The sequence below is a fragment of the Manis javanica genome, chromosome 9 (assembly GCF_040802235.1).
Source record: "Manis javanica isolate MJ-LG chromosome 9, MJ_LKY, whole genome shotgun sequence".
NCBI classification, from domain to species: domain Eukaryota; kingdom Metazoa; phylum Chordata; class Mammalia; order Pholidota; family Manidae; genus Manis; species Manis javanica.
The window spans coordinates 29,157,121-29,178,441 of record NC_133164.1 but is presented as its reverse complement, the minus strand read 5'-3'; the positions used below and the strand labels follow the sequence as shown (position 1 = coordinate 29,178,441).

The 21,321-nt window shown below is 37.7% G+C and overlaps 1 protein-coding gene across 14 annotated transcripts in view; it reads left to right on the top strand.

The window, feature by feature from the left end:
- Positions 1 to 21,321, top strand: part of LMO7 (LIM domain 7) — a 188,537-nt gene that overhangs the window by 118,326 nt on the left and 48,890 nt on the right. For all 14 annotated transcript variants that reach the window (XM_037010278.2, XM_037010273.2, XM_037010275.2 and 11 more), the window contains 4 exons: positions 13,045 to 13,075; positions 13,841 to 13,954; positions 17,554 to 17,752; positions 21,031 to 21,283. In XM_037010278.2, the coding sequence (XP_036866173.2) occupies positions 13,045 to 13,075; positions 13,841 to 13,954; positions 17,554 to 17,752; positions 21,031 to 21,283 (597 nt within the window). The remainder of the gene's footprint in view (positions 1 to 13,044; positions 13,076 to 13,840; positions 13,955 to 17,553; positions 17,753 to 21,030; positions 21,284 to 21,321) is intronic.

The following is a 21,321-nucleotide window of genomic DNA, read 5'->3' as shown; positions in this document are numbered from 1 at the left end:
TGTTTTCTAATAAGATGTCCTTAGATTTGTGCCCATTTACTCTTTCACCACATTGAGAGGAATTATTCCATTGTTACTTAATTCAGACTTTTCTTTTTGACTGGGGAAAACAAATTAGAGATTTGGCAATACAAAACTACATCTAGGCTGATTTCTCATCAATTGCCCTTTAGAGATATAGGAATGCATGCTGTTGTGAGGAAATTAGAAGATGAATGCAACAAAATTAACTTATTTTAATCATTTGAATAGCATTCCTTTAAAGCTAGAAGTGGTTGACTTTTCAGAAAACTTAGAGAAGAAGTCACTATGTGTCTCTAGAAACTGTTCTGTGGACTTGATGCCTGTTTTTTAGGCTAAGTGTTCTCTTCCGAATCCCATGGAGTGGTGCTGCTTATGGAGCATTAAGTAATGAACTCATGACCTTCTCCGTCCTTTAGATCCCTGGCCCAAGACATCCTGAGAGCCAGCTTAGCGTGCTATGACAGCAGCAGATCGAGTGCATTTTTATGGTGGTCTCTTAAGCACACCTAAGCACAGTGAAGCACATTGAGTTTCTTTTTTAGTCAACACTTGAAAATCATTGGCAGTAGTTCCAGGCTTTTCATTGAATTTTGAGTCTCTTTGTGCTTTTTGTTTGTTTTAAATTCTAGTTGGGTAAGTCTGGAGGAATTATGTTTCAGTTTAACTTCCTTTTTCAGAGAGGTAGCTAAACTAGTTGAAGCTGTAGTTTCAAGATGTAGTTTTAATTTCGGTATACTTCTGGAGCAGGGACTCTCAATCTTAAGCATCCCTCAAAATCCCCTGGAGGGCTTCTTAAGACACTTTACTGCATCCCTAAGCCCACAGCTGCTGATTCAGTAAGTATGGAGCAGGACCTGAGAATTTTCATTTCTAGCAAGTTCTAAGGTACTATGGGTATTGCTGTTCTGAAGACTATGGTTTGAGAACTTCTATTCTATGGGATAAACCAATGGGAACTACTCCCAAGAGAAGGAATGTGAAATTGCTAGCCTAAGAATACTTGTATTTCAGTTTACAAAGATACTTAACAAAATCCCTAGTCTATGCATATTTATGACAAGAAAATGAGATTAGTCGTCAGAGTTTCTTTGGCAGTGGTGAGACAAATACAAAAGTGTATTAACATCAGTAATGGATACATGTGAATGAATAATGACGGCTCCATATGTATATGAGCTATTGGGTCTCGGAAGTGATTGTGTTTTCATGCACATGGCGTTGTCCTGTGCAACTTTCCTGGAAACTTGACATTTAAGAGTTGAATCTCTGACGGATATGGGCATTTTAGGCTGAAGGAATGGCATATTTGGCTCTGCCATGAGAGTTACCAGGTTCTGTTATAGTAGACTTGCTTGACTCAAGTCAGTATAGGATGGGATGCAACAGAAAATGGCTGAAAGATGGAAATAGGGGATGTAACTAAAATTAAGTTCACCATGAAAGCCCAGGAGCCCTATAATTTAATGGGGATGAGAGGGAATAAATGACATAATTAAAAGGGACCCTTAAAAGGACCTTAAAAGGGATTTGGGATAGTTGATAAGATAAATGTTGTGGGGAGAAGCTAAAGACCAGTCTTTTCTTTCCACTAATATTTTAGTGTCTATTTTGAATAATGAAGCAGAAATGAATAGCATTCTGTCTCTGAATTCATATGAGCTTATAGTCAGTGGGAGAACCTGGGGAGACATCCCTAATACGTGACAATATAATGGAATACTCCAAAGCAGTCTTCACTGGGTCATCACGGGCTGCTGTGGGAGAGGCTTCCAGTAAAAGACAGGAAGGCTTCAGAGGCAGGTGACCTTTAAGCATAATCTGAAAGTTTGAGTACCTCAAAAGAGGGGAGAGCAGTCAAGAGCCTCTTAGGGAGAGAAAACTTCCTATTGTGTCTTATGGGAGGTGGGAGAGATCAGGGGTGTTGAGACAGTTGCAGAGACAGAATGCTATTCATTTCTGCTTCATTATTCAAAACAGACACTAAAATATTAGTGGAAAAAACAGACAGTTCAGGGATGCGTTAAGGGAAGAGTGTGGGGTGTATGTTGGAGCTGGTCAAGAAATGTGGTGACTCAAGACTGGTCAAAATTTGAATGCAGATGCCACATTTTGGACTTGACTGAAGGGAAGTAAGCCATAATAAATAAGAATTTTAGGGGAGGAGACATGGAGAAAATTGCATTTTAGGAAGATTCCTGAGGCATCCCTGAGGAGGAAGAGGTATGGAGAGAGGCTGGCGACAAGAAATGAATCACATCTGAGAAGGAAGGGATGGTTACAGAGATATTTAGGAGCTGGAATTGGTAGGCTTTGGTTGGTGGGAAGTGAGGATTTGAGGGAGAGAAAGTTATTGGCTTAGGCTTTAGCTTTCTGCCTCGGGAACGTGGGGCCCCTCACCAGAGCAGAGTATATGGAAGGATGAACAGGCTTGGGGATTAAATCATTGTCTTGCCAATGGGTTTCAGCCCCGGGCAAGTTCGCTATAGATTCAGTGTGACCGAAGAAATTGGCAGCAAAACGTTCTTGGGGTGAGAGGGTTATACCCAACTTTATTTCCAGGTGGCAGGTCAGTCACTAGAATCCCATTCACTCAGAGCGAGTCTGCATGCAGCAAGCCGGTCTCTGCCTCTGGGCCCTTCTGTCCGCACAGCTGTCCTCTGGGACCCTTTGTCCACACAACTGTCCTCTGGACCTCTGTCCTTGGCGCTACCACCACTCCAGCCCCTGCTCTGCTCTCCTGCAGCCTTGCAGTCATGCCACTGTGTTGCGCCCAGAGCACTGGGCAGAGCTCTCTGTATAGAGTCAACCGCCATGTATTGCCCACAGGTGTTCAGTGAGGTAGTCAACCAGGGCCAGGTGAGAATCCTGGCCACAGGAACTCTCATTTTTTCCACAACCATGCATGCACTTAAAAAGAACATACTACATTGTAAATTCTGAGCTGGGATAATGATAGTGGCAATGTAGCCTATCTGATAACCGTTGCCTGAGAAGTATTAGTTGGATTTGGTTTGGACTAAATATGGTAAAGGAGAGAGAGAAGAAGAAAAAGATTGTTAGATTCTTACTTTCAGAAGTTTAAAAAGGTATCTACAAATGGGAAATTTTAAATTGGTTGCAATAAAAGTAAACTAGTTTGAAGGACATCTGGATGGAACATACATTGACCTTGACAGTTAAGTGAGAGGCAGGGTTATATTAATCTGAATTTGAAATCCACTTATGTTACTTCTTTGAAGCATGTCTGTTCTTCCTCAGTGGTTTATACCAGGTGATTATTGATACTTTAATAGTATTCTGAAATTTCAAGTGTTACATGGAACGCTAAGTAAGAAATGGCAAATCTGTCAAAGGTGGTATGTATGAATGGAACATTTTAAAATAATGCATGTGTTGACTTTTAAATTAAAGGCAGGTAGTTTTTTTATATAAATTGCAAGAAAGAAATCATAATTGTTAATATTTTACCTTTGTTGGGCAATCAATTCCTCACACATTTATTCTATTCATGAGAAAGACTGGTTTTGGTTTTAGTAGTCTTGAGAGTTTTGGAAAGTATACTCACAAGAAAAATTACTCATTTAATTCCTTTTTCTAATGTCACCTATACTTCCATATTTGTAATTCTGCTATGGAAAAGATGTCTTTGTGGATTTTTAAAGCTTACTGGGTTTTTTAATTTACTGGAATTAAATAGTTCCCTATGACAACTTAGTGACAAAATTCAGCTGTGAACTGAATTTCACTGTCACAAATTAAATGCAGGTGGCAGTGTTGACAGCAGTTGGCTGTGGATAAAGGTTAAAATGGAGAATAAGGAGTAGATGCTTTTTTTAGCCAAATGTTACTCATATTTCTATGCATAGGCTTTTAGGTGAGATTTAGGCTTAAATTATAACTACATAAGAAAGGTAACTTCTGGAAAATTGCTTAATTTAATAAGCTTTGGCAACACGTCTATAAGATGGGGATACCACTAAATACAAGCTATACTGGATGGAAGGTCGAGCTGCATGTGGAATCACAGAGCAGTGTTGATGTGGGACTTGAGTTGGTTTCCTGCTGCCAGTATAACAAATTATCATGACTTAGTGACTGAACATGAATTTATTGTCAAACAGTTCTGGAAGGCACAACTCTAAAATGAGACTTAAGGATCTAAAATCAAAGAATCAGAAAATGAACCGAAAGATTTTCCCATTGAATCTTGTTCATACTTAGTTTATAATCTTTAGAGTTAATGGGTACTTGTCTTACAGAAACCATACCCATAAAGGTTTAGCAGTGGTAAAGTATAGGAAATATGTGCTTTGCAGTTTTCTCACTATGAGAATTCTTGTGATGTATTTCATTTCCTTAGACGTCTTTTTTGAAAGTGCTTTGGCAGTTCTCCATCTGCAGACTCCTATAATGGGCTGTCTGTGCAAGACAGCGGAACACATCTAAATTTCACTAGAAAAGGTGGTAATGGGGAGCTTCTGCCATTGTCTTTGGGGGACAGATACAGTCAGGAAATTATTGCTGCCATAGGTAAGTTTTCAGCCAACCCTGTGGGAGAATATTGCGACATTTACATTGCAGGATGTTATAGAGACAATTATTTTTCAGGATTAAGAAAGCAGTAAATTAAATATTTTAAGGTAGAAACTGTGACTACACTAATACTAAAAACCAGGTCTTAGTCAATGGATCTTAGTCTATGGAAAGTATGATCGCATCAAGCTATTAATGGTTTTATATCCTTGGGAAGTTTCTTAAGCTTTGGAGTCCCAGTTTCCTAATCTGTAAATTAGACTGTTGCATAATTAAAGAAGATAATGTAGATTAGTCCGTAATGATTAATATAAAGTGCTTAATAAAGGCTATTATTAATATACCTGATACAATTAAGCAGAAAGGCTATTATTTATATACCTGATACAATTAAGCAGAAAGTAACCCTAAACAGAACACAATTGGCAAATTCTTCATTAATACCAGTGTTCCTTAAGATTTTAATAACATTTGTGACAAAAAAATAAGAAAAAGTATATTTTCAACATAAAAGTAAAATGGATCTCTTGTCATAAGGACTTCATAGAATGTTAATTTGCTGTTATGTATATTTAAGAAGAAAATATGCAACACTGAAAAAACTTTTGACCTTAAGTCCAATTAAAATTTTGCCAGATTCTCATGTTTCATAGGACAGTTTGAGAAACACTGACTTTGAAAGTATCTTACTTGGAATGTTTTTGTTCCCATAGCATGATGCTAAAGATTAGAAGGTTTCTATTTATATTCAAATTTTGTACTGACTTTGCTGAGCATGGGCTCAAAAATCTGGAAGGACACCAGGGATGCGAGGTCAATATTCTCTTAAAATTGTGTCTTTAGGAACAGCAGGGGTTTTGATAAAACTTTTGTCAGTGTCAATATTGATTCTTTTTCCTCACTTGAGAAGTAATTGGTAATTGTGTACACGTGTGTAAGATACATAAGGCTTAAGAAAATGATCCAGTAGTAATTCCTCAGCCCTCATCTTCCTTCCCCTCTCAGCAGCATTTGTGAGCCAGTTTGCTTCCGCCATCTTGCTTCCTCTCCCTCTGCAGGCCACTCCCAGAGCACTGGACCATCCTTCTCTGTCTGCTTTGCTAGTTTTGTCTCTGCTTAGTGCTTGTATGTTGGGTTTCCCAGGACTCAATCCTAGATTTACTCTCTATCTACGCTTATTTTCTAGGTGATCTCAATTTAGCGTTAAGACTTTACATTTCTTCACTGTGCTGACAGCTACCCAGATTATATCTCCAACCTAGATTTCTAGCTTGAACATGTCTAAATACCAGTTATTTCACATTTCTACTTTGTCTAGTAAGTGCCTCCAACCAAAACCCACTATTTCCATTGATGCTGCTACCTAGCATTGTTACCTACAGAAGAAAAATAGCTGACATCTCCCCAGCACATGTGCACCTGAATATTGTAACTCCGTTTAGGACACAGAGCGTATATACTGGCTGCTGAATCCTGTGTTCAGGAATCGTGTCTGGGGTGCAGTCTAACGGGATAGGCATGCGTGAGTCTCTGTTGTCAAATCAGTTTGATATAATAGCAAACATATTCCATAAAGTAGAAAAGAAGAATGACAAAGAGTCTGTCGTTGAGAGAAATAAAACCCATCTTTCAGCCCCTGCAACAGCTCTCTTCAGTGTCACTATTTTAGTGAAACTGTGTGCCGGTGTCTTCGAATGCATGTATCTTTTTTTTTTCCTTTCAGTGAAATTTAGCTATTTTTAGTAGTGTGTAGGAGGGGTGTGAAATTTAATAACATTATTTTTAACAAGTGGTACTAATTCATTTGTCATGTTTGGAATAAGCATTATGTTGCTAGGGCAAAAACTGTTGAATTTCTAAGAGTTTTTTCTCACATAGGTAAGTACAGAAATCATTAAGTTTATCTATTAGTTCTCACTAATTACCTCCACATTCAGTGTTATTTTCTCAAGTGTCATTTTACAGTTTCCACAACCAGGTAGAGCTGCATTGTGGTAATGGCAAAGTAAAAGCTAGTTACATGTGTCTAACATTACTGAAAGATTGTCAAATGTAATTCAGTTTCATTTTTAAGGATGAAGTTGGGAAGAAAGGAAGGACTTCAATTCCTTTTTATTAAAAAATGCAGCTTACGTTTGAGAGAAAGAAAGAGTAAGTACAGTATTACATAAATACATCTTTAGCTTTCATTCATTCACACATCTCCTCCTCCTAGCTGACACAGCCATTAGAGAAACAAAGTGGTATCGGCTCTATTTTAAATAATGCAATGGAACAGCTCATGTTAGTAGAAAATAGATTTCTGTTAATCCATTCTGAAAAGGGAGCCATTACCTGATGTATTCTTGAATTCCTTCCTTGATTCCTGTATTAGGAATAAAAACAGGACCTTTCCTCAGAGACAGTCATGCTAGAAATTATTTTCTCTCTGTTTCTTAAAATTGTACTTAGTATCCTAAGGGTTGCTCAGAATTCCTCCTGTCCTCCCATCTGGAGGCAGACATTTGGTTTTATACATAAAATAATGCCACTGCTGTCATGATAAGGGCATCTGCTTTGAGTTGTCTCAACCGTCTCCCATTGCCACACTTCCACCCCCCCTCTTCCCCTGTGAGTATCTGACATATTTAAAACAGATGCTGTGTACACACTTATACTTGTGACTGCTTATGAAGTCATGATTGGAACCTAATTTTTTTGAAATATTTTTAAAGTTGGGAACAGGTGGCCGGACTTCATAAGCAACAACTGGAGGGCAGAGATTACTTAGTGGCTTGGAGAGGGACCCAGTGTCTTGTGAGCCTGTCTTCTCTATTGCCAACCCCGTTTCCAAAGAAGCAACATCCAGGTCAGCTGGTGCCGCCCAGGTCAGGGCTGGAAGGTTGGGTCCCCAGGAAGAATCCATACCCTACTGTGGGAAGTAGCCTCAGGAAGCGGAGCCCTGGGGGACATAATTGCCCAGCGAGTTGCAGTTGTTCTGAGGATCAAACATGGAAGCTTATTCTGGGTCATGAAAAGGGGACTATGAGGATTAGGAACAGAAGGAAGGATGAGTGTGTGTGGCAGGGGAGAGCCTGGGTGCATAGGAAGCTATAGTCACGTCCCTTATAGAAGTCCAGATTCCACGTTAGCCGAAGAGGCATGGGGTGGTGGCGGGTGGGGCCAAACTTCTCATCTTTCCTATTAGGATGTAGAGAAGTCTTTTCCATGGTACTTGGGCCAAAAGTACTCCCACTCTATCAGAAATTCCTGCGTGTGTTTTTAATGACATGTTTCCCCGTCAGTGAGACAGCTGTTGTTTGTCTTCATGGAGGTTGGCTTGGACAGGATGGGGGCTGGCATGAGGGGAGGAAAGATGGTTTGGACTGTGGTGAATTCAGTTCTTAGGAAGTTTGATTCTGGAGCAGAGCATGAGGAGATTGGACCTCCCAGTGTTGGACATGAGGAAGTTGTACCTTGAGGAAAAGGTTGATCAAGCTATAGGAGAGAAACGTTAAGTGGGATCCTGTTTCAAAGTCTATCAAGCTTTATCTTATTTGAAGGAAAGCTCCTTCCATCTCTTTGTCCTTCTTCCGCTGGATTGGCTAAGTGACTGTAGGTAACTTACATATGAACATTTGAAAGTTTGGCTGCTCTTAGTCTGACTTGTGGCTTAAGTTTGAGGATACAACCCTGAGTCGGCTGTGGTCCCAGATCTCTGCAGTTTGCCAGGAGAGACTGTAGGAAAGGCTGTGATGTGTGCATGCATGTAGGCCTGAGGTTAGCTCTTTGGGTAAATAGAAGGCGTTTGAAGATATATTTGATGAAGTCCTAGAATACAATTGACTGAATCAAACTAAAATAAAACTATAATCTCTTCCTTTAACACTCTGCTCCCAAACTATGCTATCAGATAGATTTTGGCCATGTAGGCACATTTTTTTCTCAGGTTTTGAGCTTTTGGAAAATTTAAGGGTGTTGGCCAAGGCAGTCCCTGGTACACGAAGGATGGGAGAGGAGGGTTGGCCTGGTGCCAACATAGATGTTTGGCCCTTGACGGTAATACCACACCAGTCTGCCTTGTCCTTTGTTTGACCTTATTCTAGAAATAATTTCTTGTTTAAAGCCTCCCAATGCAAGAGGGCAAGGAAAGCATACCATGCAAGAGTGTCTTGAATTTTGTTTCACAACACAGAAATGTCTTCTGGGGGGAAAGCTTTGTGCCTGGAAACTTGACTGTCCTCTAGCCACTTCCCTTCTGCTATCCTGCTGGGTGGAGATGGATAATTGGAGGCTAATCTTGAAATGTCTGCTTTGCTTGATCTGGCTGGGTTAAGCATTTTTGAAATTTCTCATTTAAGCCCAGGGATACTGGCATGTTGTTCTCCCAGGTGAGACAATGGAGACACAGCTTTCAGTGACATGACCAAGTAGTCCCAGCTAGTGAAAGTAGGCACAGAATTCACCCCCAGGAGGTCTGACTCCAGATCCTGCCCCTTTAGCCAACTGTGTCCTTATGAAAGGGCCTGGCATGGAATCTCCTGAAGAGAACCAGAACATATACATGGATAGTATTTCCCAGGGTCTTTGGTTAGAGAAGGTGCTACTTGATTGATTTATACTAGTATTTTAAAATAGCATTTTTTGCCATTTCAACTTAAAAAAAATTCAAGTATAGTTGATATTCAACCTTATATTAGTTTCAAGCATATAATAAAATAGCTTTGAATAAAGAAAGGATGCTCAGACCTAGAACTTCCTAGTTCTAAGTATACCTAGAAGCCTATTAAGATAAGGTGGTTACAGATGGATGTGCTCCCTGATGGGCTCACTTGAAAGTCTGGCTCTTTTCTTCCTGACCTTTGGCAGAAAGTTCAGAGGTCAGTGATGGGCATGTTCTGGCCCTTTGTCAGGTAGCTGGTTACCAGAGCCATTCCACTGGCAGAATGGAAGATTATATCTATGTTTTACTTGCTATTTTTAAAATATTAAACACAATATTTAGAAATTAGTGTATGATACGCAGAGAAGGTTAGCCACATCATCAACATAGTCATTTTTTTCAAACTTAATGTCTCATCTCTACCTCTTTTGATGGCAAATTTAGGTTCTTTGGCCTTTGTTTTTCAGAGCTCTGCTGGGAAGCTTTTTAATTGCAGAGACTAGTGCTTAATCTTTGTACTTAGCACTTTGGTGTCTTTTTCGCGTTATATATGATTGCAAAGAATGCCCTTCTAATCCAAATTTAAATTAATAAAAGAAATCCAATTATGAGTATCAATACAATTTGAGTCATAAACGAATATGTTTAAGTAAGCTCATGCAGTTTGACTGACCTTAGATATCATCTGAATATTTATTAGGCATCTCCTGAGCTTTTATCATTTTAGGCTTTCTCTTGCTAACATATTTCTGTAAGCAAAATAAATGTCCCTTAATATTTGAAAGCATCTGTGTGCCATGCATTGTGCCAGGCATTTTTAATAAAATGCTTTGATGTGCTTACCAGGCGGTAGATCTTAAGACACTTGGGATGTGGCAGTAAACAAAACCACAAAAATCCTTTTGGATTCTGCTGGATTCATATAACAAATAAATGCATGCAGTAGATAGTTAGAAATACAAAAATAAAATAGGATGCCAGACAGGCTGGCTGCAGTTTTAAATGCTGGAACTGGGTATAGCTTCACTAGGAAGTCTTTGTGGGCAGCTTGGTGAATAAGGTAGGTCTGCGCTCACATGGCTTAAAGTCTAGATAACTGCCTCTGATGAACACTTGCCATGAGGCTACAGACTTTATGTGCCTGTGTACATTTCTTCCTGATCTACTGAACTAGGGAACATTATCCTCAGTTTCTCCAGAAAGAAACTGAAGCTTTGTGAGTCAAGTAAATTGCTCAGAGGAGCATAGCTAGTGGGACCCAGATTTGGCCCAAAGCTCATGCTCCTAAACATGGTATTATGCCATGTCAACTCTTAACATATTTCTCATGGGGAATTAGCCAACCTTGTAGATAGGACTGCCTTATTTTTGGTTCTGATGGGTTGGGCAGTAACTTGGATGGCTCATGGAGAATCTATGATACTGGAAGTTTCCCCTCCACTTTGCCCTTGTTCTATTTAAAAAACCTTGTGATTGTGCCCTGTGGCCACAGCAGCAAAGGAGCCTCCTGGGGATTGACTTCCATGCAGTGGGATGTGTTTGTTGTGTGTGTGTTCATAGCTCTGTTGACTCCAGCAAATCATTGACTACTTGAATTCTTGGCATCACATTTCAGTGATAGGATACTAATTTGGCTGGCTTATGTATCACTGTGTTCAAGAATATATTATAAATGCTCCTGTTTAGAAGGGAATGTAAAGGGAGTGAGATTCTAGTGCCAAGGTCACTGCTTACTCTAAGTGTTTATTACAAAATAGGCCATGCCTTGTATCTACAGTGATTGCTTTGTAGTCATAAAAAGTACATAGCAAATGAGTGTGTTGGAACAGAAACCTTTATATGGTGCCGTGGACAGGAGGTCAGGTTTGAGTGTTCTCTAATGTCTTCTGTCCTCAGCGCGCTTAGGATACCATTCAGCGCAAAGCATCCCCTTTTAATAGAATGGTGATTTTTCAGCCTCATGTATCCTTTGCATTGAGTATTAATGGTTCTTTTTTTGCCTTTTCTGATTTAATATCTGAGGTATTTTTGTTGTCATTAATTTAAAAAGCTATGTCTCTTACAACTCTATGTGCTATTATTTTTCAGCATCAGTCTTTAGTATTTTCCTCATTTACTACTTCTAAAATGTTGACTTTTCACAAGATGATTTTCTTTTTACTCAAGAGATAAGCTCTGTTTCAAGCACTTGGGGGTGTAAAGTTTATTCTAGTTTTTTGAACTATAATGTACATACCAAAATGATACATGCTGTAAGTACAATTAAAAGGCTTCATAGATGGAACACACTTAGGTAGCCAGCTTCCAGATCAAAATAGAGGAAATTATCAGCTCTCCTTAGAAGCTTCCCCCTCTTTGTAGTCACTTCCTCCATTTAGCTGCACAGGGGTAGTTTATAACATCGAATCTTTGTTTTGCCTGTTTGTGCTTGGTGTGAATGAATATATCCCTCTGTACTCCTTGTGTCTGGCTGCTTTTGCATCCCACTATTTGTGAGATGAAGCCTGTGGTCGCGTGCAGGCAGGGGCAGGTTGTTGGTTCTCATTGCTGTACAGTATTTCATTGTAAAAATTCCATAATTTATCTGGTCTCTTGTTAGAAACTTCTGTGTAGCTTCCAATTTATTCTATTATTAATGGTGCTCCCATTAATATTATCATATATATTTGTAAATATTTCTGTTTAGTATAAACCTAGGAGTGGAATTACAGCATCGTAGAATATGCATATATTCAGCTTCAATAGATAACTACAAAGTGGGTTGAGAGTTCAAGTAGTTGTACCAATGTACACTTCCACAGGATGTGAGAGCTCGTGGATTTTATTTTTGACATGCTGTTTTGGGGGTAGGTGGGGAGGTGCATACTGTTCTTAGGCTCCTTTCAGTTCATGTGTGTTTTATGGGAAGGAATGATTGTAGCTATCTCATTGATTCTTTGAAAGGTAAGTTAAATATTTGTATGCACATTTTCTCTCCCTTTTTCTGTCTTTCTATACATCTTCTGTGTTCTATACAATGTTGTGTATCTAAGATGTATAAAACATATATTTTATCTTGCAAATATACTACTTAGAAACTTAGTTGGGAACACCGCCTCAGAGCTCATCTAGACCTGGCTTCTCCAGTCTCTGAATTTGTGATGATGATGCCCAAGTGTCTTTAATGAGAGGAAGCACATTATTTTAGGGTGACTCAGTCCTTTGCTAATTAATGTTGTTGCTTCTTTTAACACCGTGGTGACATCTGCCTCTTTTTGACTTCTCCCATAAATTACCATCCCCTTTTACAGGTGAGGGGGAACACCTCAATGATTCTTGTAATAGAATGAAATTCACACAGATTCATGACTGTTTTTTAACTGCACTTCTCAACATCTACAGAGTCCTGGTCTCTGAGCAGTTTGCTCTGGGCAACTTGTGTGATGAACCCCTGTGGACAGTGGAAAGGGTAACTCAGTACAAAACTGATCCACCCTCCACCTTAAGGCTTTTTTTTAATTTCATAATTTTTCTGCCATAAGCACATATTGATTCCCCTCTTCTCCTGCCACTGACTCGGTTTAAACATTGTTTAAAGTGAAAAATACAAAAAATGCAAACAGCGCATTTTAAAATTCAAACTAGAATTAATAAAAAAAAGAGTCTTTTTATAGAATACTGACCATGCTATTTCGTGAAATCAATGAATTTTGAAAAATTCTTCTGATGGATAATATGCAGCCTAATGTTTCTGAACCTTCAGGTGCTATTAATATTTTAGAACTTTAGAAAAAATGAATTTTCTCTAGCTAATTAAAAATGTAATATTCATAGATGTTAATAGAAATTTTCTTTTTTTTTTACAGGCAAGAAGAGACTAATAGGAGAGTGAAAAATGTAAGCTATATTTAATGGATGCATTAAATAGATGTTTCTTTATAGATGTTTCTTTTACATGTTTTGTAATAAAGCAGTAGCATCTAAAAATATATATTCTGTATATTTTTTCTAATGGATTTTTTGTCAGAAACCAACCAGTCACAAACTCTAAATTTGTTTAAATATGGTTAAAACATATATTCTCTGATCTCATGGTGTAAGAGGGTGGTTAAACCTAGGAAGTGGTTCTGTACATGTTAGTAATGTGGCAAAGGCAAATGATGAACATACTTCAGGGTCTTTAGGGGAATAAGTAAATAAGTAAAACCACCAAGTTAGACTTTAGGGGAAAACACTAGAAAACTCTGGGTGATTGCTCAGTGTAGACTTACATTTATAATATTCTGCATGTTAGAAGAATGTCTAAAAATATGATAGCTTTATTAAAAAAAAGCTCAATATCCTCATTAAGGAAGCTGAGAATCAATGAGTTTAAGTGTTCAGTTTATAAGTTTGTTGGAAAATTTGATTGCTTTAAATATTTCCCTTCATATGAACGGTTAGAGTGCACAAATACCAGTTGGGATCTGGTCTGAGAATATGCTCAGAGATAGAAACCTAAGAATACTTAACAATTTTAATGACTCTCCTTTACGTAATTTAAAAGAAGTCTACTTTTCAACTGTAGATAAGCTGTCTTTTATCTGAAGTGCTCACCTGCATTCGAGCTTGTAATTAGTTACTAAATAGACTGATTTTGTTTTATGGAATCTTTTTTTCAAGGTTTTGATAACATTGTACTGGCTGGGAAGAAAAGCACAGAATAACCCATACTATAATGGTCCCTATCTTAATTTGAAGGCATTTGAGAATCTCTTAGGACAAGCTCTGACTAAGGTAAGGAAACTAGGTCTAGATGAAATGACAGTTTCTATATCTCATGCTACTACTGTCTCTTCCTCTCCACCTCCCTGATTCATCTTTTCCTCTCTTCTTTCCATTTCTCCTCTGCCTCTCCATCTTATTAACAAATAAGGTGGCTCAGATTCTCTCTACGTCGGGCTGGATAGAGAAGAATGTTACTCATTTGCTGGGTTTATATGCTGCCACCACCAAGGAGTGAGTCTATTTCAGAGCAGTGACCAGTGTATAGGATATAGGTAAAGGTATTTATCATTTTCATTTTAGGTACCTCAGTGACATACTCATTTGTTTCCTTTCTTAGGCATTTGTATAAAAACTCTTTATTCATTATCAGCTCATCCTGTAGTAAAGAGGTGATTCAGGGATATTAAAATGTATGGAAGTCCATTTTCTTTATCTTAATATTTTGTCATGGGTCATGATATCTTTAATGCCCACATGGCAGTATCCCCACAATTCTACCATATTGCTTCTGTTTCCTAAAAAGTAAATGCTGTTACATGAAACAAAAGGTTTTTAACTTTGCATCTTTTTTTAAAACACATTTCTAGTCCTTCATATACTGAAATCAGTGTTAACAGCTTTTGAGTGCTTAAGGAATGCTCGAGGAGAATAGAGTGCTAAGGCTGAGCATAGTTCTGCCAAATCTTAGTTTATAAGATCCAAATGGGAAAATTAACTTCTCTAGGGAGATATTTATTCAGAGGAATTTTCAGAGATAGAAGAAAATAAGTAGTTAAAATAATATACCACCATCTAATTAATAGTAGCTCCATGGATGTTTATGATGATTAAATGACACTGTCCCAAACAAGCATTGAGCATTCATCTCTGGGGCATTATAAGGATGTAATGATTGTTAGTTACTATGATTGGAAGATAGAAAGTTTAGGCCAGGATAGAAATGACTACTTTCCTTACCTCTACCCTGATCTTTAAGTAGCTTTGCCTAAGCCTGGCCATATACATTATAGAAAGATGAGATTATAGCACCTAGAAGGTTAAGGTATTCCTTTTTGAATTTGTTATTTTTGAATTGTAAAGAGTTGATAGTACTCTATTTAAATTCCTTGAAAATACTCACTTCAGATAGTAGGGGAGATATTGTCCTACACAAGTATCATACTAGGTGTTGGAAGAGCACACAAGGCAAATGACTGATCCTCATGGAGCCCAATGGTCTGGAGCAGACAGGTCAGTGCAGTGGGGGGGGGGTAAGGCTCTGGTGGGTGTGTTTGCAGGGGGCTTTGGGCATGAGCAGAGCCTTGCCTCAGAGTTACTTCAGCTAAAACAGACATGCAGTTAACAATCATGTGGGACTTTGGCTCCTCTATTAGTGTTGTCCTACAGCCTTTGGTTCTTTTTATGGCCATCTGACTCGGGTTGAATAATCCTAGTACAGTGTCTGTGCTGGGAATGCTTTATTAAAAGCTGTTTCCTGTCACTGGTGTCAAAACCAGAGTAGGTAGAAAAATTTCTGATGCATAAATGTACAGTTATTTCCATTTCATTACAATGGAATGGAGGTAGCTATAAGAAGTATGTGAATATATGATCTGTTTTGCATCTGTCCTGTTAAAATCATTGCATTCATCAAATGTTGCCCACTGACATAGATAACTATTAATGGCCAATCCAAAATATCAATAAAAAAATACCTGGGGTAAGTGGTTGTACTTGAGTCACTCTATAAATTGGAGATGACTCATTTTAAGTGACTTGTCAGAGTAAAGTGTTCTTGACAACCACATCACCATGGCCTGACTCAGGGTCTTTTGTAACTGAAGTGGCCCATATCAATAACTAACATTTATGAGGTCAAAAATCATCTCATTGTGGATGACAACTCTGAGTTTTCAACAAGTATATGTCTAAGGATCCCTATGGAGCCAGAGATTTACTTAACATTTAATCTTTTTGTATTTTGAGAATTCTTATGGTAGTACCAGCACTAGGCCCAGCCTCCCCATCTGCTTGGAAACAGGGTGTAAGGTAGGCCCTTGTATTTTCATGACAGGTCGTCAACTCTAATGCTAGGGTTGCTGGCATCTAAAGCATATGAAATATCACAAAAATCTACTAGATCTTACTGATGCTTCAAACACTTGTCAAACAATTTAACCAAAGTACGCCTGAGAAAGGTGCTAATTACCCACTGTAAATATTCTTTTTTCAAATGTTGAAAATGTTCATAATTAAGTTGAAAGAACAGTACAACAAATACCCAGATATCCACCATCTGAATCAATTATCAGAAATTTTGTGTATTGCCTTGTATAATGTATGTATCCATCTGTCTGTTTTTACTTAACCATTTCAAGGTAAATTGCCAGTATAGCACCTCTAAATACTCAGCATGCATCTCTTAAGAGTAAGAATATTCTCCCATAGAGCTACAATGTCTTTTATATTTAAGGAAATTCATACATGTTCTCCACTACCGTCTAGTTGATATTCAGAATTTCCAAGCTGTCTCCTAACAATCTTGTATAGCTCTTTTTATCTTAATCAAGATTTACTCAAAGTTCACATGTTACATTTGGTTATTAGGAATTCCTAGTTTCTTTATTAGAATCTGCCTCTGTGTTAGCAAGTTTCTCTGGTAGTAACATTACTGACTTTAACATTAATCACAAAATTACCTTCACCATATTAAAAAAAAAACCCCACCAAACTAGTCACTAGATACTTATTGATTACTAGGTATCAGGACTCTGCTAAGTGCTTTATAAATTACACTTGAGCCCTAATTTTAAAAAGTGTATTTTGCTTTTAACTTTCATGGAGAAATATTAATTTTAAAAAACTTGTTTTGAATTAGTGCTATATAACTTACAAACCTATGGTTAATAACATTTGCTGTATTTCTAAATATCTCTTACATGAACCAAACAAATATTTTATTTCGAGCCAGGAAAGGAAAATTTTGAATGTCAGCAAACAAGTCTGGTTTTCTTGCCCCAGATCTGGGTTTCATAATCAGTGAAAATAAATGAATTCTATTCTATGAATTATGTGCCTGTTGTCCTTGCCCTTCTTTTAGCTGTTTTTCTTAGGGTTTTTTTGGTTGTTGTTTAAGAACTTTAGCTGAGAGGGTTTCTTGCTTCATATATACCACCCCAAATACTTTCTAGAGGGAGGCTGATTATAATCTTATTATCTTCTTTGTGATATCAAAATTATGCTTGGCTTTTTTTTCTTTACTCCTTTCAAGTTATTGCCAGAGAATTGTAAATAGTCACTGATTTTTAGCATTTGAATTTTGTCCTAATTATTAGCTTTTCTTTTATTGAAATGTTCCCCCTTCCTTTTTTTAAGATAGGCTTTACTACTTTACTAAATTCTATTGAATACCTCCTTATTGTCCCATGAGTGTCAAGTATTAGTTGTGGGAAAACATTTACGGATTTCTGATTTTTCAGATTCTTTTTCCTCTATGCTTACCTGGGAAATCTCATGGCCTCATCTATCAAATGTAGCACAACAACTTGATCTATGCAAACAAAGTAATGACTGGTTACAGGTTTGGACGTTTACGCTAGCTTACTGTGCTCTAACAAATCTTCCTTTAGGCACTTGAAGATTCCAGCTGCCTGAAAAGGACTGGCAGGGACAGTGGTTACGGTGATATCTGGTGTGCTGAACGTGGAGAATTTCCTCCTCCTCCAGGCAACCATAAGAGAGAAGACTCATTTGAAAGCTTGGACTCTCTCGAGTCTAGGTCATTCACGAGTTGCTCCTCTGAAATCACGCTGAGAGGGGGACGTGAAGGTGAGTTGCATTTTTTTACTGTCAATTTGTTTTTACTTCTTTGCATGTTAAGAGTAAATTGGGAACAGGAGAGTAGAAAAATGGAGCAAAAACTCTTGAGGCTAAAATTTCACAAGTGGCTTTTCACAGAGACTAGAATATAGTTGGGAGTTTCTTTCTTTTTTATCCTTTGCTCTTCCCTCAATGTATCGCCACGAAGAAGCGATAGTTTCACTTTTTTTCCCTTCTATATTTATAGAAGATAAGGAAGGAGACAATTAATTGTGACCTGTTTTATCAGTGATAATCTATTCTAATTCTTTTTCTCCCTAGATGCAGCTTTAATAATCTGTGCCTAAGAGGCCTATTCACTGGTATATCTAAACACAAAAAAGAAAGTACAATTCTTTCAAAATCTGTACTAGTTCCTAAATAATTTCTTTCTCCCCTTCTCTTGACTTTCCCTAAAAGATAAAAACAGGAAAAATATTTTTATAATTATCTCTGTTCAAAAAAATGACTAGTATCTATCATGATGGAATATTATGCCACTTTAATAAAGTCACAATACTAAGATGCTGTTAAAAAACATCCTCTGCTTCTGTCAGGGTCCGAGCTAACCCAGGACAGAGTGAGAAAGGAATGTGTTAATGTCTGTTATTAGAAGGAAACTTCTTTCAAAATTCCAAAATTATGGTCAAATCAGCTATTTAAATCCAGGTGTTCTTCCGATGGCAATTAGGTGATACCAGAAACTTAAAACTTCTAGCAATTCAAATTTGAATAGATTGGAACTACAGGTCGTTTCTTGAAATACTTTGTGTTTCCGTTGTCAACATTAAAAAAAAAAAGAGTTCTGGTTATGAGTTCATGCTAGATTGTTAGGGATTTTACTTTGCTTGTTTATTTTGATAATTACTTTTATATTTTTTATGTTTCTCTTAATGTTTTTAGTATAAAAAATTTCAAACATCAGCGAAGTTTGAAGAATTTTGGTGACTACCTACTTGCCACCGAGTTCTGCCATAACATTTTACTATGCCTCCTTTATCACATACCTCCCCTCCTCTATTTATTATCCATCTTATTTTTTGAGACACTTCAGAATACATTATACTTGTCCTAAATATTTCAGCATGGAATCATTAGCAAATAATTATGCTTTATTCTTCTGATGTAAAGTTACATAAAAGCAATGTGCAATGGATTTGTTTTTTCAGAAAGATAATCCTCAAATTAGGTACTATAAGAAAAATACAAATTCTTTAGTTTTTAGAGCAGTAGTGGCATTTCAAAATTAAGAAAAGTGAATGACTATTTAAGAGCTAACTTTATAATTACTGCCCATTTGTTGGCTGTTGACTAAGTGTGACATTTTCATAGCACAGGTGACTATTTTCTAATAATTTTAAGGAAACAGATATGAGTTTATAATCCAGCTAATTGATTAAAGCTGTAGAAACTGAAATTCTCAGCCCGCAATATTATTTTATCCTGACTGAAAAACTTGAAGCATGCAATATTTAAATTTATATCTGGCCAACAAAGAAGAAAAGGGACAAAAACTGAGGGTCTGTGGGAGTATACAGACTCTGTCAGTTCAGAAGCAGTGGTTCAGTGGTGTGGAGAGTGATTTGGAGAGTGGTCTTCTCTCCAAATACTTGCTGGATTGGGTGCCAGGTATCTGTGATGAAAAGCAGAGGGCCACTGTCATTGCCTCCTGATCTTGCAAAAGGAGTTGCAGATGTTTTTGGAAGAGAGTGGAAGTGAAGGCTTAATGACAGCTGAGGAAGAAGAAGGAAAAGCCTGCACCACCAAGATAAAATCTTGTGATCAGTGTGTTACACTTCAGTATATACCAGGTTGTAGTCCCAAACTGATGATCGCCACAATTTTGGATGATAGGTTTAGGTGAACAGAATTGCAAAGTCAGATTCCTTGGGTTTATAGGAAATTTCTTATTATATCAAGAATATGTGGCTATTCTGCAAACTGTACTGGACTCAAAAATAAAAGATTTTAAGTTTAACAATTCCAAAGTAGAAATATCTCTTTGTCTCGACTTTCACATGTACAAATAAGACTTTTCCTCTTATTTAAAAAAAAAATGTATTACCTAGGAGGTGATAGAAACAAAGCACCAGATTGTTGACTGTAAATCTCAGGGGCCCTCCCTTTTCATCATGATGCTCCTTTACCCTGTTCCTGTCTCATGGCCCCAGAGCCATGTGTTAAAGCACTTCTTGTCGGTTATTCTCAGTATTATTTACTGTAGATTCCTTCCAGGCGGGAGGGAGGTGACCAGACTGCCTTTCGCTCCATCAGCCCTGCAGGTGTTCTCTGTGCTGAGAGCCTGCAGCCTTCAGTGAGTGCTCAGGTGCTGTGCACAGCCAGCCTCTGGGAGAGCCCCTGGTGGGAAGTAAGCCACATTTGCAAGCTCTACAAATACACGGTGGTGGGTAGAAAAGGGCAGGAAAGGGAGATAACACAGCTTGTATTTGTACTGGTGTTTTGTACCCTCTTTTCTTCCTGTGTCTTTAAGAGTAGATTTATTTTTCTAAGAGAACTGTATTTGTATCTATGTGACCTTGAGGTGTATCAAAGTGTATTCTTTTGAATTTGTGTTCAAATAATTTTGGATCAAAATACAAGGTTCCCAGTATTTTCATGGCTACCATTTTTTTCCTTTTTTAAGAAAAAGCCTTAAGATTTGTGTTCTAATTTAGGCATGAGACTTGATATTCCTTTGAACCAAATGACTTTTAAAGTCCATATTTAATGTGTGATTCTTGCCTATGGGGGTCTCACAAGAGTCTGTCAAACCCCTTTGTTATATTGTGCTCTTTACTTCTCTGTCCTTCCTTATCTCTGGCCTCACACATTTTAGATGACTGCATGCTTTTTTAAAAAAAATTACTGAGTTTCCCTTGAGTTATTTATGAATTACTTATTTAGGTATCTTTGACTTCATTGCTAGATTTTATTTACATGTATTCCATCAACAAATTTTGTGAAAAGTCAGGGAAGATTGAGAAGAAAAGGAGCTCAGTGCTTAAATGGGACTTTTTCTGCTTAAAATATGTGTAGCAATGGAGGAATGTACCACATGTGTCTCCAGGATGCAAAGCAAGTTCCTCCTAATGGATCTTATCACAATTTCATGACAAATTTCTAAAAATATTCTCTGCAGTAGCAGAGCACTGGGTTTCTAAGGGAAAGAAAGCTGGCATGCTGTGTAGGTTTCAGTTAGATGAATAACTTGGAAAGCAAAGCTAATTCTTGTGCTCTTTTTTTTATAGGTTGTGAAAGTGACACAGACTTTGAATTTACATCCAAAATGCAAGATTGTAATAAAGATGATATGTCGTATCGAAGGACATCGGCTATTGAACCAAAGTCTGCTTTACCATTCAATCGTTTTTTACCCAACAAAAGTAGACAGCCATCCTATGTGCCAGCGCCCTTGAGGAAGAAAAAGCCAGAGAAAAATGAGGATAACAGAAGAAGCTGGGGAAGCCCAGGCTATACAGAAGGAGATGGAACGTTTCCAAGGTACTGGAGTGTGGTTGGAGGGAGTTTTAAAATGCTAT